The 17,143-nt window shown below is 41.1% G+C and overlaps 1 protein-coding gene and 1 long non-coding RNA gene across 12 annotated transcripts in view; one reads left to right on the top strand and one right to left on the bottom strand.

Moving 5' to 3' along the window:
- Nucleotides 1-12,820, bottom strand: part of RBM33 (RNA binding motif protein 33) — a 137,546-nt gene extending 124,726 nt beyond the window's left edge. For 4 of the 11 annotated variants that reach the window (XM_009243468.4, XM_024249677.3, XM_063726240.1 and 1 more), the window contains exon 1: nt 12,111-12,593. In XM_009243468.4, the coding sequence (XP_009241743.1) occupies nt 12,111-12,153 (43 nt within the window). In that variant the 5' untranslated portion in view covers nt 12,154-12,593. Of the gene's footprint in view, nt 1-12,110; nt 12,594-12,704 lie in introns of those variants that run through there. The other 7 variants (XM_009243470.4, XM_054560051.2, XM_063726242.1 and 4 more) reach the window with 3 other exon arrangements.
- Nucleotides 12,821-12,862: 42 nt separating this feature from the next.
- Nucleotides 12,863-15,584, top strand: LOC134761806 (uncharacterized). Its single transcript, XR_010140953.1, has 2 exons — nt 12,863-13,542; nt 14,039-15,584. It is a non-coding gene; the product is annotated as an uncharacterized LOC134761806 (long non-coding RNA).
- The last annotated feature ends 1,559 nt before the right edge of the window (nt 15,585-17,143 follow it).

Here is a 17,143-nt window from a genome sequence, read left to right as displayed (position 1 = left end):
GCACTGTTATAGACAACTGACATACAAGACAAAAAAAAACCTTCACCCTCTGTAGGTTACATTCTAGTAAGAAAAGACAAACAGTAATCCCAATAAACTAATACATGGTATGTAACTTAAGGCCTTTATTGGAAAAGACTAGAGCAGGAGGGTAAAGAAGACGGGAAATGAGGTAAGGGTCAGCTAGTACAAACTGGGCTGACTATAATTTTAAAAAGAATAGTCAAACTTAAGAAACAAACCAGTATTACATGTTAATGCAACATATTTTAATGACAAAAAGTCTATAAAACAAACATTTTTTAGTTTTCCAAAACTCTTTAATGTCTGACTTTGTAGAAAACAGCTGAATTCTTCTATCTGCTTCTGCATTCAATCTCTTGTGAGATATATATATACATATATATTTTTTTTTCCTGAGATTCAGTCTCGCTCGATATGTTTTTTGACTGAAATACATGAAAGAAATGTGACTCCAAATAAATATGTAGTTGTAAAAAGAAGTACTTTGTCTTTTCAAACAATTTTAGATATTGTTCTTTGATACTACACTAATAATCAAAAAGTGGCCATTTCTTAAAGATTGGCTGCAATGCAGAATCTGAAGCCACAGCAATGAATATTTCATACCCCGTTATGTTAAAGTCCAAGCGTGTCTTGCACTGTTATTGGATCTTTAACCATGATTTTGTGCCACCATGCAGTGGTCATTTTGAAAATATTGGTTCCCTGATTTATGTAGTACTCCAAATGCTAACACATTTCATTATCCAATATACAAAATCACACTGGTTAACAACATCACCAATCTCATCAGGAAAGTCTTCAAGTGCTGGGAAGTTTTCAACCTCACAATATCAAATATAAGTATTCCAAAATTCTCATTTTTGTCTGAAAGCTTACCTATTATCATTGGCAACAAATAACGTCCACTGTTTTACTTGAAGTGACAGGCTCACTTCATTTTCAAGAATGTATCTGCCAAGCACTAAAATCTGAATAACCACAGTCTGTCAATTGTCCTTTCAAGTAAAAATGATGTTCTACAGAAGAAATAAGAAAAGCTAGCTCAGCTCACAATTAAATTGAACAAGTACCTTTTTTTTATTTTATTTTTTTTAAGAGACGGGGTCTTGCAATGTTACCCAGACTGGACTGAACTCCTGGGTTCAAGTGAGCTTCCTGCCTCAGCCACCAAGTAGCTGAGAATACAGGTGCACACTACCGTGCCAGCTGGACAGGTACTTTTCCTGAAGACAGCTGTTACACTTCAGTACGAAACAGAGGTCTTTTATGCATATGCTCCCTACTTGTCACAAAGATTTTTTAAATGCACTTTAGGATCAAGATTTAATAAAATAAATAATTGCCGCTGCCTTAATTCATGTTAAAACACCAGAGAATGTACCCACCATTACTTTTGCAACATTGATGCAAATGTCAGCACAGTAAAAAAAAGGCAAACAGCCTTAATACCGTTATGAAAATAGTCTGACTTCAGAGACACTGACATAGTCTCGGGGACCCCCAAGATTTTGAGAAATACTGTTCATCATTTAGTGAACAAAGGTAATATGTACAAGGATGTTCATCAAGAAGTGTTTTATTAATAGGAAAAAGTAGAAATAAACCAAATGCCCAACAAAAAAAAGCCAGAGCAGAGAGGTCAAATAAAAGTACAGTCATGTAGATACATATTAGGCAGCAATAAGAATTTTAAAGTCAAACTATGTTTCCTGACATGAAAAAATATCCCCAATAATATAAAGGGGGGAAATTCTCCAATATCATACAATATGGTATGGCCACTGTGTATGTAAAACATATGTGTACACGTGTGCCCAGGATATAAGCCAAACTGCTAAAATGGTAGTTATCTGTTCACACAGAATTAATTATGGATTTATGGTCTTCTTTATTCTCCCTTAAACTTTCAAAAAAACACATTTATTAGAGTAATAGCTTCATTATCTATACTAAACTAATACATGATCATTATGAAATATTATTACAATACGTAAAAGCACAAAGATATTAAAATCATCCCAAATTTCTCTGATAAAAATAATTATAAAACTAGGAGAACATCACCACTAATGTTTATCTGTGCATACATGTGAACATACAATGTGTGGACAAATAAAATTATTAAAACAGGACAATATACAATATTTTTAGTGAAGTATTAAATTTCATATTATGTAAATTTATCAGCAAAAAAGCAAATGAATTTAAATTAATGGAATGACTGAAATTTGAGTAAAGATTCCAAAAAATATATACAATGTGATGAGGGCTGGGGAAAATCAAGTTTGGTTTGACACACTAGGTAATAACTGAGATGAAGGCTGAGAATGACTACATTTTTGTCAGGTAGATGGGCATTCCAGGGAAATAACAGCACAGAGGCTGAGTTCCACAAGCCTAGAGCACAGCAAGGAGTTCAGGTAAGTTGAAAGCACACTCATACAGAGAAGTAGTCAGAAAGAAAAGGTGGTAAAGATTTGGGGCATTACTAGAAAAGCAACGTTAAGAAATCTATACTTCATATGCAACACAACCTCAGTTTAGAAAGGGTAATCTAGTAGCAAGAAGCAAGAACTGATTAATCGATAAAACATAAACAATGGTAAAACAAAATAACTACAAACCAACCATTAAGAAAAAAAATGTGGTTAGCATCACAGTGAAGAAACAGAAGGGAGAATAAGACAAATGCATGAACCAGAAACTGTCAATTTAGAAATTCCAAGGCATGTTGACTAACTGAATAGAACAAGGAAGGAGAAGTCAATGAAAACATCAGTATTTTGAATCTGGATTAGTTGTGGATTGATGGATATATGTGCTGGTTTGTTTGAGGGTGGGGTAGAAGTTAATGAATTTGGTTTTTAAAATGCTGCATGTGTATTATTACACTTCACTCAGCCATCTTTTGCAATATTTTTTAAAAGTTTGACTTGCTGACTGCACTAAATTGCACAATCATACTGCAATACCAACAATTCCATTCAATCCTAATACTAATCATCTGGAGTTCGGGCAGGCCCCACAGGTTAAGGGCTCAGTTTCACAAGGCTGCCCCACTTCAGATGCCAACTGCAATGAGGTGCCCAGGCTACTCACACTTCTCCCCGGCTGAAGTCTACAAATTCTGGGGTTATCACACCTCCCCCCATTGCTATTACTGTAACAATTCACAGGACTCAGGAAAACACTGTACTTACTGTTACAGTTTATTATAAAGGATACAAATGAAGAGCCAGATGAAGAGGTACAAAGGGCCAGTGTGAAGGGTCAGGGTGCACCACCCTCCTAGCACGAGGAGGTGCTCATCAACTCAGAAGCTCCCTAAACCTGACGATTAAATCACTGACTAATGGTGATTACAACCAATCTCCAGCCCCTCTCCCCTCGAGGGAGGCGGGGGGTTGAGCCTGAACATTCTAACCCTCTTAACACGGGGTTAGTTTTTCTGACAAGCCCCCACCCCAAAGCTACCTAGGGCCCCCACCCCCGCTATAAGCCATCTCATTAGCATAGAAAAGATAGTAAATTCAAAGGGTTTCCAAAGTTCTGCCGAGGGAACCAGGGCAGAAAAAAATATTCATTTTTTATCATACCACAGCAACCCTCAAAAGGGCATGTCCACCAGAACCTCAGAATGTGGCCTTACTTAGAAACAGAATCTATGCAGATGTAATTAGTCAAAATGAAGTCATTCTGGATTAAGACTGGCCCCTAAATCCAAGGACTGGCGTGGCAATTCCATTTCTGGGTATACACTCAAAAGAACTGAAAGCAGGCACTTGAAGACGTATTAATATACTCAAGCTCCTATTAGTATTATTTACAATAACCAAAAGGTGGAAGCAACTCAAGTGTCTATTGAAGGATATATGGTTTAAAAAAAAAAAAGTATAGATATATAATGGAATATTATTTAGCCTTAAAAAGGAGGTCTGACACATGCTACAACACGGATGAATCTTGAAGACATTACGCTAAGTGAAATAATGACTCAAAATCTTACAGGGCAACCTAACACAAGAACCCTGTACAGCCTGTTTGTATTCTTAATATATTCTGAGTCATTTCCTTCTGTTTTCCTTTAGAATACAGATACTTTTTAAAGTTCCAGTTCATGGCAGTCATATTACACAGGACCAAGAAGAAAAAATGTGTCCACATTAGTCCAGAACTTTAAAGGAAGAACAGCACATCCATGAAAGCCAAGGGGTAAAATATTAATTAAGCAAAACGAAAGAGGTCAATGCCCTCCTTACCTGGAAAATCTCCTTCTAAGGCCTAAACATTGTACAAGACATTCTATTTTAATAGGGGGATCAATTTTCCTTCAAGACTGAAGATATCTACTAGATTTCTACAATTCTCTATCATGCAGCAATCAGACATCTACAGTTAACACAAACTTTTACTTACCATTCTATTTCTTCTTCTTTTCCAGAATCCTGGACTTGGATAAGATACCACATAGACTATTAGCTTGTGATAGGGTTCTAGCAATTATCTAATCTAAGGGTCAGCAAACCAAAGCCCGTGGGCCAAGTAGGGCCTGCCACCTGTTTCTGCCCAAATTTAGCTACCACCCGTCTACGTAAATAAGCTTTTAATGGAACACAGCTATTCCAATTCAGGCATATATTGTCTATGGCTGCTTTCAAGGTAAACGGCAGAGTTCAGCACTTCCAACAAAACTCATTTGCCCTGCAAAGCCTAAAATATTTACTATCTGACCCGTCAAAGAAAAAGTTTGCTGACCTTTGTATTCCAAAGGTTCTCAACCTCCTTCTTCCTCAATATCACACTCATGTATAATATGTTCCTAGTCCAAATCACTAACAGTCAAAATTCCCTATTTTACGGATGAGGGAATCCAGATCCTTTATTTAAATAGTAACTAGAAATCAGGGAATGTCCAATAACTTTTGAAGTGAACATATGAGCCTTACAGCATAACTACTAAGTTCTGAATAGCCAAGCCAAATTTTCAGAAAGAGTTCCTACACCATGTTGCTTTAGAAATAATTTGTAGTCACTGTTTTAAAACTCTACTATGTTACACGGGCCCCAGGACAGGTTCTCCCTAAAATGAACTTTTTATTTTGTTTATGAAGTGTAGTGTTCATTGGCCATTTGTTTGTCTTTCAACGAACTTTCTTCATTCAGGGTTTAAAAATCAATCATAATAGACTTACTGCTTGATATGAGATAGGACCCCTCCTATTATGGAAGTTATAAAGGCTCGCTCTATAAACTTGGGTAGCCAAGAAGAGACAAGTGAGCTGAGCTCAGCCTACTGGATGTTCCCATCATGACTTAAAATCTACAGGAACTGACACTCATTTCTTTTCCCAGGAACCTAGACCCTTTTTTTTTTTTTTTTTTGTTTGGTGAGACAAAGAGTTTCCCTCTGTTGCCCAGGCTGGAGTGCAGTGGCGCGATCTCGGCTCACTACAACCTCCACCTCCTGGCCTAGCTATGAAGTCTTCTAAATGGCTGAGTTTAAGGGATGAAATGTCAAACAAAGAGGAGAAAATGTTGTTAAAAACTTCTAGAATGAAAAAAGGTCACATAAAAATGATTAGGAATCAGAATGTCCTCAAACGTCTCAAGAGCAGATCTGGATGCCAGAAAACACAGCAATACCACCAAAAATCTTACAAAAATAAACTCAAATCTAAAATTCTGGACCCAACCAAACCACCAATCAAGTTGTGAAAATTAAAAATTCCTTCAGACTCAGGAGTCTCAGTCTCAAAAAAATTTACCTTCAACACACACACTTAAGAAGCTGTCGGCCAGGCGCAGTGGCTCACGCCTGTAATCCTGACACTTTCGGAGGCCGAGGCGGGCAGATCACCTGAGGTCAGGAGTTCCAGAGCAGCCTGGCCAACATGGCAAAACCCCGTCTCTACTAAAAATACAAAAATCAGCTGGGTATGGTAACATGTGCCTGTAATCCCAGCTACTCGAGAGGCTGAGGCACAAGAATCGCTTGAACCTAAGAGGTAGAGGTGGCAGTGAGCCAAGATCACACCACAACACTCCAGCCTGGGCGATAGAGACTCCATCTCAAAACAAAACAACAACAACAACAACAAAAAGAAGCTGCAGCATTGCTTAACTCTATATCAATGTGGAAATCTGAACATAAAGAATAATTTTTCTAGGAAAATTTAAATGATCGTAATTGACTTTTCATCTTATAAAACTAAATAAATCAATAATAATACAGGAAATTGAAAAGATAACTTTTTTAAAGGGAACCAGACCCAAATGGCTCTGGAGAAGAGTTCTTCCACAGTCAATAACGGATTTTTATACCGTCCCAGAAAATTTCACAACTCATTCTAAAAACCAACATATCATAAATAAAAGGATAGCACAAATGTACACACAAATACCAAGGAAGAGAACAAAAAGTCAGTCTCCCTTATGATCAGAAATAAATCCTAAAATGAAATCCAACAATATATTAAAAAGAACAAAATGTGCAGATCAAGATTTTGAACCCCAGAATGCACGCTTAGTTCAGCACTGGAAATCCATCAATACATTACATTAAGAGATTAAAGAACAGGGGAAGAACACATAATCACAACAGACGCAGAGAAAGCATTTCACAGCTCAGAGGCAGCACTGGGGATGGCAGTCAGTGCTCCTGGTGCAGTGATGCTAAAGGGGTCAATAAGAACCTGTCCTCAAAAAACTGTGATTGTGCATTGTGACCTGTCTGGTGGTTCTCTGAGGAATCAGCTCAGAGACCACCCCTTCAGAACTCTCTCAGGGCTAGAGCAGCACCCCAGGCAAGTGCTTGTCAAAAGCATTTAAAGACATCCACTAACCAGGGTCACCTGGGGCAAGGGATGACGGCCAGGGTAAGCAACACACAGACTGAAAAGCCTGGGAAAGAAGAGGCTGAGGAGGAAAATATATGAAGGAATGAGAGTGTTGAGGTCTCCCATGTATACTGGGATATCTGGAAGACCATGCACATGCTGAAGGCTGGGCACACGCTCAGAAAACAACTTGAAAAAACCCTAGATTCATACCTCTGGCTGATCTTTCAGCTACGCATATGCAGAAGGTGAGGCTAAGGTTGGGGTTATAGGTGGCCTGGATGAGCAATGAAGTAACGTAAGCACAGGAGTTTTTGTTTGTTTTTTGGTTTTGGTTTTGTTTTATTTGCAGCTCCAGCCATTTGAGGACATCTCCATCAGATCACTGGCTGGGCAATGACAACACAACGGAGACATCAGCGACCACCGGAGACAAGGAACAGAGTCTCTTTTCATTTGGCAAGTCATTAAAAAACCAGACAACTGAAGCCCACAACAAGAAATAGCAAACCCAGAAAAGGGGGGACATTCTGACTTCCAAAATTTCCACATCACAATATTTAAAATGTCCAATTTTCAGTCCCAAAACTGAGGGACTGAAAAAATCAACTTAACATGATTTAATCAGTTACACAGGTAAATTGTGTGGAATTGACTAACATAAATTAGGATACAATTATAGATATTTTTTCAGATTCATACAGAAAATATGTCATTCTTTAATTCATTCACCAAATATTTAACACATGCTATGTGCCAGGAACATTTGGAATGCATGGTAAAACAGACAGCATTTTTTGTCCTCATGAGGCTTACAGGCTTATGTGGGAGGCAGATTTAAAAAACAAGTAAGTAACTAAAAAAAAATTACAAATTGAGATAAACATTCTGAAGAAAACAAGGGTGCTATAGGTGAAGAAACAGGAAAATATTGAAATTATCCAGTCTAAGGAGCAGAGGAAAAATAAGCAGAGCCTTAAAAAACAGGGGGACATCATTAAAAGTACCAATCTATGCATTATGGGAGTCCCAAAAGGAGAAAACAAAGTAGCAGGAAAAAGAATTGGAGAAAAAAATAAAAAGCTTCCAAATTTGGTGAAAGACATGAACCTACATATTCAAGAAGCTCACCACTCCAAGCAGGATAATCTGGAGACCCACACAGAGACACATTATGATCACACCATCAAAAGCCAAAGACAAAGAGAATCTTGAATACACCAAGAGAGAAGTGACATGTCATGTACAAAGGATCCTCCATAAGATTAACAGTCAATTTCTCATCAGAAACTATGGAAGCCAGAAGGTAATAGGATGAAATATTTCAAACTGCCATTCAAAAATTATATCCCCAGGTATGACCTAAGGGACTTTTTCATTAATACACCTGCCCTAGAAGAAATGCTAAAAGTACTCATGGCTGAAATGAGAAAGGCTATTCTTTCCCCATTCCTCAAACTCTCTTGATTGAAGCTAAGAAATTAAGCATGAAAGATTTTCTTGAAGGAAAAAAAAAAAAAGAATTAAATGGCTATACACACATAATTATCAGTATGAAAACATCTCATTTATCAGCACTATTAGTGATTAAAATGCTCCAAAAATTTCCTACCAGGTAAATTTTACCTGTTGAAGTACTAAAACTTGTTTCACTTTCACAATTTCGAATGAAAGCACCATGCTTCATACTTTCCTGCCTTACTACATACTGACACAGTAGAAGGAACACTGAACTAGAAGTCAAAAAACCTAAATTCGAGTCTATTTCCCTTTCTTAACAGTTAGGTGGCTGAACTTTTCTGGGCTAGTTTACTACCAAATGTAAATTAAGGCAACTGGTTTAGTATCTAAAGTCTTAACTCATCCCAGCAGTGTATCTTGCTCTAAAATGTTACCAGCCTAGGATTTGTTTGAAATATACAAAAGTGGAGGTGGGGGGATGAAAATAGACTGCCAAAATGTTGATGCTAGGTGATGGGTATGTGGGTTCATTATTCTACTACTGGGTGTGTTTGAAATTTTCCATTAAAACTTTTTATTTCTAAGAATTAACTAGAAAACAAAAAACTTACAAGCACCCATTTTTTCACCTCACCTATAAAATCAGATTAGCTCAGGCCCAAGAATGCTGTTGTAAATCTTAAGTGAGATAATGCACTCACTAGGTTGGAGGCTTTTTACGATTTGTGCACTGATTTTTTATTTTATATTTCACAAGGAAGCACCGGAACTGGAAGATCTTGAAACTCATTAAACTATTTGTTCCTTCCCCAAAATGCCATGTTTTTGCCTTTATGTTTTTGTTTTCAGTCTCCAATAAATAACAGTTGTCATTCTCTCTGCTATTAGTAAGGATAGCAATTCCATTTCTCTATCCTTACTACTTGGCTGCAATACCAAATGACTCCTTTGAAACGTATCATGGCAAGGCATGGTGGCTCACGCAATCCTCGCACTCTCAGAGGCTGAGGCGGGCAGATCACTTGAGCCCGAGTTCCTGCCTGGGCACCTTGGCAAAACCCTGTCTCTACAAAAAATACAAAAATTAGCCAGGCGTGGTGGTGCACACCTGCAGTCCCAGATACTAAGGAGGCTGAAGTGGGAGAATCAACTGAGCCCAGGAGGCCAAGGCTGCAATTAGCCATGATCATACGACTGCACTCCAGTCTGGGCAACACAGCAAGACCCTGTCTCAAAAAAAAAGTAAAAAATAAGCAAACACTCCTATAGACACTTTGTGGTACCCATTTTGGCTATCCAGATTATGGACAGCCAAGATCTATTTTATTCAATAAATATTAACCACTTACTATACAGGAGACCAGTGATTTTCAAACTGACAATCTTGAACTCATTTTGTAGGATGTGAAATTAATCTAGATCACAACCAGCATTTTACTGTAATGAAATAGAAAACATTAGAGTGCATGGCATAGTATTGGACCAGTATTGTTCATGAAATTTTTTTTAACTTTTATGTATGTACTAAATCACAATGTCAATCACATTTCTGCGGCTGCCATTTTAAAAAGTTTGAAAGCCACTGTGCTAGACAATATGCTAAACTGAGCTACCAAATAAGCCATCTATAGCTTATTGTAAGCTATCTATAGCTCAATAAGGTATTAACAATGTAAATATTTCTCCAAGCTAACATGATTTAATCAGTTACACAGGTAAATCACGTGGAAATGACTAACATAACTTAAGATACAATTATTATTTCCTATTCGTAAAGAAAACATTTCATCCTTGAATTCATTCACCAAATGTTTGTTGAACACATGCTATGTGCCAGGAACACGTGGAATGCATGATAAAACAGGTAGCATTTTTGTCCTCATGAGGTTTACATGCTACTGTGGGAGGCAGATTTAACAAACAAGTAAAAACTGAAGAAAATTACAAATTAAGATAAACATTCTGAAGAAAACAAGGGTGCTAGAGAATGAAGACGAGAGAGGCACAAGAGCAAGGGACAGACATTCCTCAGATACAATGAATTCTCAAGGAAAGCCTCCCTTAAGAGCGTGAGATCCACTGGATCAGGAGTCAGCCCTGGCAAGAGCGGGTACAGAAGCAGTCCATGCGATGAACTTCCAGGATAAAGGAAACAATCACACAACATGCTGGTGGGGTAGGCAGGGACCAAGTCATACAGAACTCACAAACCTTGTCAAGGAGTTTGGTTTGAAGAGCAAAGGAAACTCTGGCACTTGTGACAAAATGGAACGAAAAACTCCAAAGCATCATGAATAAAGCCTACTTATTCTTCTAAAATAGCAATTCTCAAAACTTCTGACCTCAAAATTATTGAAGACCCAAAAATGCCTGTTTATCTGGATTACATTCAGTGATATTACTATTTTAGAAATTTAAAATGAGAAACGTAAAAGAATACACAAGCATATATTCCATTAGCCATCAGCATAACGTCTTCACGTTATTCAGCCTCTAGAAAACTCCACTGTACGCTACTGAAAGAAAAGAGAAAAAATACAAATAACACCTTAGTCTTTCTAATGAAAAGAGTGTTCACCCCAGAGTTCCCAGGTTACACTGGGAATGCTATAAAACAAGTAATTCTGACCCCCAGAAAAATAGGTCAACTATATATTTTAAAATTTTAATTAGTCTCAGATGTAACACGCAAACATCATGTATTTAAACTGAAAGAAAAGTGGCATATAACAAACCAAACTGCCAGAAGCGATTTCCTACACTTAGTCTTTATAGTTTTGTTTTTCCATTTTGTCAGGCAAACGTTTTGACAGTTGGGCCAAAATTCCTAACAGGATGATTACAACGTAACCATCTGCTAGCATTTACTAAAAAATACTTCTCGAGTATACACTAGACCGGCTTTTCAACGTTTCAATGGTAAGAACTAATCCCAAATGCTTTTGTTATCCATATTTTACCATCTTTTCAAAGTTTTCAAAATAATCATTTAAAAAGTCACTTTCAAGTATCTCTCCACATGTTTTTAAAACCCCCAGTGATATGTAATTTTACCTGAAAGTAGTTTACCTACAATTTTTTAGAGATAGGTGTTTCATCAATATTGTTTATGCTTGCAAACAGGAAAAACTATCCAAAGGAACTGACTCAATATCTAAGCCTTTTGTGTCACGTTTTCACTTTTGCAAGACGCAAATAAAACACTAACAGGGTTATTAGACAACAAATAAGTTAATTTAAAACAGGGATTTATTGAGACTTTCTCAAGAAATCTCACTTTCCAAAATGGCCTGCTGTCGCACATTCCTTCACACAGGTGAATCTTTTCGTTATGTTTCTGTAATGGGCTTGAAATCAATCTAAATCTGTCAGGATGGCCTCACAATCTTAACCACCCACCCTACAGCGACCTGCCCCGCTCTCCCTAAGTGACATGTCGCGGGGGGGGGGGGGGCGCTCTCCTAGCCATAGGACACCGGGCCGGCTTCGGCACTTAATGCCCGCCAAGGCCAGCGATGGGCCTGACACTTACGCAGCCTTGCAAAGTAGACGACACACAGAAGTTCATGGGTAAGTACGATCTGCACAGCGCAGAGGAGGAGCGAGAAAGGGAGAATGACAATAGCGAAGGAAGGCGAGGGAGAAAACTGAATAGGCCGAACACAAAGAGAGTCGGAGCCGCGGAGAGCCTCGTCCTCTCCTAAGCGCGGAGGCCCCCCGGCCTACACCCCCGCCCACCGCGGCGCGGCGCGGCCCTGGCCCCCAGAGTCCGGCTGCCTCACGTACCTCCGGCGCCTGCTCCTCCGCTCGCTCCCAGGGCGGCCGCCATGGCACTCGCGGGGCCCGGCCTTCAGCCTCGCCCACCAAGCCAGCTGGTGGGCCGACGTGCCTGGTCCGGGCCCGGGTACGGGTGACGGAGGACAGGGAAGGGAGGGGGCTGCAGGAGGCAGAGGCGAAGCCGGGCGCTTCGCGGTCCACAGCTTCCCCTTCGCCTCCGCAGGAAGAAAACAACAAACTACCGCAACATGGCCGCGGGCCCGCGCCCGCCGCGGTGCACCCTGGGATGATGGAGGCCGGGAGGCGGGCGGGCGCCGGGGCCTGCCCCTGCCGAGGCCGCAGCAGCCCTGAGGCCACCTCCGTGTTTCGGGCGGTGGGCGTGCAACGCAAACCCGCGGCAATCACCTCCGCACGGCTCCTGAAACCCAAATGTTTGAAGTAGGGCGGGGACGACTGCTGGCCGTAGGTCGATTCCGGGTTCAGTCGTAAGGCGCTTTGCAGCCGTCGGCAAAGCGAAGCTTTACGGCAGCCGGTCTCCCGTTAGGAGCCGGGGAGGCAAGGCCCAGCGTACGGTCCGGGGGACCTTAACTATCGTTTCTGTACCTGGACAGTAGGTTGGAGAGTGGAGTCTGAATGAGCTGCAATAGTGAACGCCGACGGCTTGTGTTGAGGGCAGGAAAGGGTGCGCACAACTCAGGCAGGTGCTTCCGCGAGGTGAGATGAGTGCCGCCCGCGCCGGGCTAACGTGCACGCGCACTCGTGCGGCGCCCGCGAGCCCTCACTTCCTACAACCCGAGACCCTCCGGACCCGCGACCCCTTCTCCGCGCCCGGCTGGGCAGCGGGCAGCGCCGGGCCCCGATGGGCTCTCGGCCCTCACTGCCCCTGCGCCTTGCGGCCCTGAGAACAAGACGTGAGCGGGACTGACAGCGCCCGGCACTCATGTCTGAGTTTGCATTTTGGAGCAGTGAGAAATAGAAACGAAATCCTCATACTTGACATAAAGGAAAGGGTGCTGGGTGATCAGACAGCTGTGGACGAAAGGGCTCAGGGGTTTTGGGGTGTGGGGCCCGGGAAGGCGCGTCTGAGTGGTCGAAGTCGGGGAAGGGGGTTGACTAAGTACACACCAGCTGTAAACATTGATTCCATATCGATCAACGTGGGGCTTAGGTGAGGCGTTCTGACCCAGCAGAGAAACTGGAAAGGTAGGCAGGGGCCAGGATTCCGGACTTTGGGACGTTTTTCTGACTATGGGGTCTATGGAAAGATTTTAGAAACAATTTGCATGGTGAGATTTGTATTTTAGAAAGGTGACTAATACAACAATGTAGAGGACCCTGCAATGTGGAGAGGCATGAAACTGGAGGTCCAATGGCGTGAGTTAACAACCAAGACGTCCATACAGGAGATGCATTGGTGGATGGGTGAAGAGATGAGAAAACGGTACGTATAATAAAATGCTGGCCGGGCGCGGTGGCTCACGCCTGTAATCCCACCACTTTGGGAGGCTGAGGCGGGTGGATCACGAGGTCAGGAGTTTGAGACCAGCCTGACCAACATGGTGAAACCCCGTCTCTACTGAAAATACAAAAATTAGCTGGGCGTGGTGGCATGCGCCTATAATCCCAGCTACTAAGGAGGCTGAGGCAGGAGAATTGCTTGAATCCAGGAGGCGGACGTTGCAGTGAGCCGAGATTGCGCCACCGCAATCCAGCCTGGGTGACAGAGCGAGATTCTGTCTCAAAAAAAACAAAAAAATTATTCAACTGTGAGAACTCACGCCCCAAAAAAAATATTTTGCCAGCAACCCATTGAAAAATGGTCTCTATTAAAAAGCACGTTAATACATCCATATTTAAATGGCTTGAACTCTGTATCACCTTTCATTATTTTTTGAACTGTGGAGGATGGCATGCCTAACTCAGAAAATATTTTTCAGGATAATTCAGTGGTGATCTTCAGAAGAATTCCACAAAAAAACAAATTAACAGATGAAACAATCTCATAAGCCACTTGAAACTGAATTTCTCTAGAACGAGAGTCTATAAAATTTTTTGATCAAACACCCACTGGAAAAATTTTTGAGCGTGGACACCCAGTATTTGAAGTTCTTGGTAAATTACTGTGAGTAAAGATTTAACCAACCCCTTTTCCTTATCTATGAACAGACTTCACTTTGTGTTAACTTTAACTTGCCATAGAAACCTTATGAAGGCAGAATGTCCATTGTGGTATAAAACAACATTGGTTGTAGGCCAGGCGCGGTGGCTCACGCCTGTAATCCCAACACTTTGGGAGGCTGAGACAGGTGGATCACCTGAGGTCAGGAGTTCAAGACCAGCCTGGCCTACATGGCAAATACCCATCTCTACTAAAAATACAAAAATTAGCTGGGCGTGGTGGCACATGCCTGTAATCCCAGCTACTTGGGAGGCTGAGGCACAAGAATCACTTGAACTCAGGAGGCGGAGGTTGCAGTGAGCCGAGATCACACCACTACACTCCAGCCTAGGTGACAAGAGTGAAACTCCATCTCTAAATAAGTAAATAAATAAAACATTGCTCATGGTAAAAATGACCTCTGACTTGTACACTGCCTCTGGCTTGAAAGTACTGAATAATCTTAAAACACCTAGTAGGAAGCCATACCTTTAGCCTCTGTTACTGTCTTAACTGAGTGTGGGAATCTAAAAGACAAACTCAGGGAACTGGTTTCCCGCCGGTCAAGGACTTCCAAGCCAAGCCCCCACCCATATTGGTTTGCACCTGAATTGCATTTGGGGAGCCAAAGAGTAGAGCTCTTCTATGCCTGTACTGCAGTGAAGTGTGTTTCTTCTCCTCAATCCTCCATAGTGGAGCTGCTGCCAGGCATGGCATTATATGAGTGTCAGGGGTTAAACCTAAGAAGACTACCTAGTGAGTGCTGCAGTTTCATACATATCCTACTGAAAATCTTAAAAGCAAGCTTCGCTTTTTTGTAAATAAAGTAAATATAGAAGTCTTTCTCATCTCAGTAATGATGAACTGGAAATTCTGTTCCCCTCCTCCAACAAAACAGATTCTGTAGAAAACATTTTTTGTTGTATTGCTAGGTTTTAGGAATAATGTTTCCAAAGGATCAAGAAGGAAGCAAAACACCGAGCACAGTGGCTCACCCTTGTAATCCCAATGCATTGGGAGGCTAAGGCAGGTGGTTATCACTTGAGCCAAGGATTTCAAGACCAGCATGGGCAACATGGCAAAACCCCATTTCTACAAAAAATAAAAATAAAAACAGCCAAGCATGGTGGTGCATACCTTTAACTGCTTTGCATAACTACTCTGGAGGCTGAGGCAGAAGGATCATCTGAGTCCAGGAGTTCGAGGTTATAATGAGCTGTAATTGCACCACTGCACTCCAGTCTGGGTGACCAAACAGAACCCCATCTCTTAAGCAAAAAAACAAACAAACAAAAAAAAAACAGAGCCAAAGCCTGAGCAGTTAGTAGTGTACAGGAAGTTCAGGGTTTCACTGGGGAAGTCATCCCCATTTGCACTGCTAATAGCAAGCAAATTCTTGGACAGCTTTTGAGGAGGGAATCTAAACCCCAGGCTCCCAAATTAGGCCAGAGATCCTGGAAGGGCTTTCTCAGATTATCCACTTACATTCTTCACAGTTTAAGGTCAACCAACTATGGACTTAAAATCAAAGATCACAAAATGCACGAGGGAAGAAACCACTGTAAGTGAAAAATACAAACTAGATTGACCTCCTAGGGGCTTTAGTTATTAAAATTACCATAAAGGACAATATTTGAAAGGTTTAAGGAAATAAAAGATGAAAGAAATCAAGAAGAGACTGTCTAGAGTAGCCAGAGAGTGCTTCCTTTTTCTTGTATCTGAACAATGTCCTAAAGCCATTAGGCAGCACTAGTGGTATAGCAGGGCTGGGAGAGGTGGGGAGGGATGTGCTGGCCAGGCTAGAGGATTGGAGCCTAAGCATGTCTTTCAGCCCACTCCCTGTGAGAGGGCTGCCCAACAAGGCGTGTGACAGCACCACAGGTTGCAAAGTATGTCCTGTGGATTGGCAAAGTGAGGAGGGCATCCATCCATGGGGGCAGTTCAACATGGGGACTCACATATGACCGGGCTACTAGGACATGATCCTGAGGTATGGGCCCAACGTGGAATTCAGGGCCCTACTGGGATGAGGTGGGAGTTGCCAAAGATAAGTAGACTAGAACGGCAGAACACAAGCATTGTGAGAGTTTTCACACTGGTGGGAGGCAGAGCACAGGGAATCAGAACTCCGGTATGTAAGGGGACCTGCATGGAGGAAGGTGACAACAGAGATGGCGTATTGGTTATGAACAGGGAAATTTATCAGATATATAAATATATTAAGGGTGATGGAGCTAAGTTTCTCACTGTGCAAATAGGGAGTTACTTACATGAAGAAAAAGCTAAAATTAACCCTATGGTGTGTTATTAGAATAAAGAATTGGAGTGATTGCACTAATGGTTTTTGATAATTGTATTTCATTGTAGGAGTAAGTGTATATGCAAATATATGTATGCCTATTTTTGCATAACTCTGTGTGTGTGTGTGTATGTGTGTGTGTTTCCTAACTGTCCACCAAGAGTGCCCTGGAGACAGCAGCCCATCTTGAGCACACCCAGCACCTAGACCTTGGTTTCTAAATACCACTTTTCAAAAGGAACCAGTATTACTTGGAAAAACAACTGATTTCAGGGCTAGGGCATGGAATTCGCAAGATCAGCCTGGAACATCTTGTTCCCTCCAAAAATCAAGGAAGTGCTTGAATAGTGATAAAGATATGTCAAAATGACACAGAAGTGAGATTTAATGGGCCAAAGCAGAGATGAGATGAGCATCAAATTAAATAATGAGAGTAATAGACTAAAAACAGGAAAGCTTGTGTCTATACAAATATTGATAAATAATAAATTGAACTTTATATGGAAACAGTATATCAAAATAGTTAAGGTGTTCCTTCCTAGAAAATATGTATTAATTACATAGTAGAAAAGAATAATTTTCAGT

This window comes from Pongo abelii, chromosome 6 (assembly GCF_028885655.2).
Source record: "Pongo abelii isolate AG06213 chromosome 6, NHGRI_mPonAbe1-v2.0_pri, whole genome shotgun sequence".
Lineage (NCBI taxonomy): Eukaryota > Metazoa > Chordata > Mammalia > Primates > Hominidae > Pongo > Pongo abelii.
The sequence above is the reverse complement of the archived record's forward strand: the minus strand, read 5'-3'. Positions and strand labels throughout refer to the sequence as shown.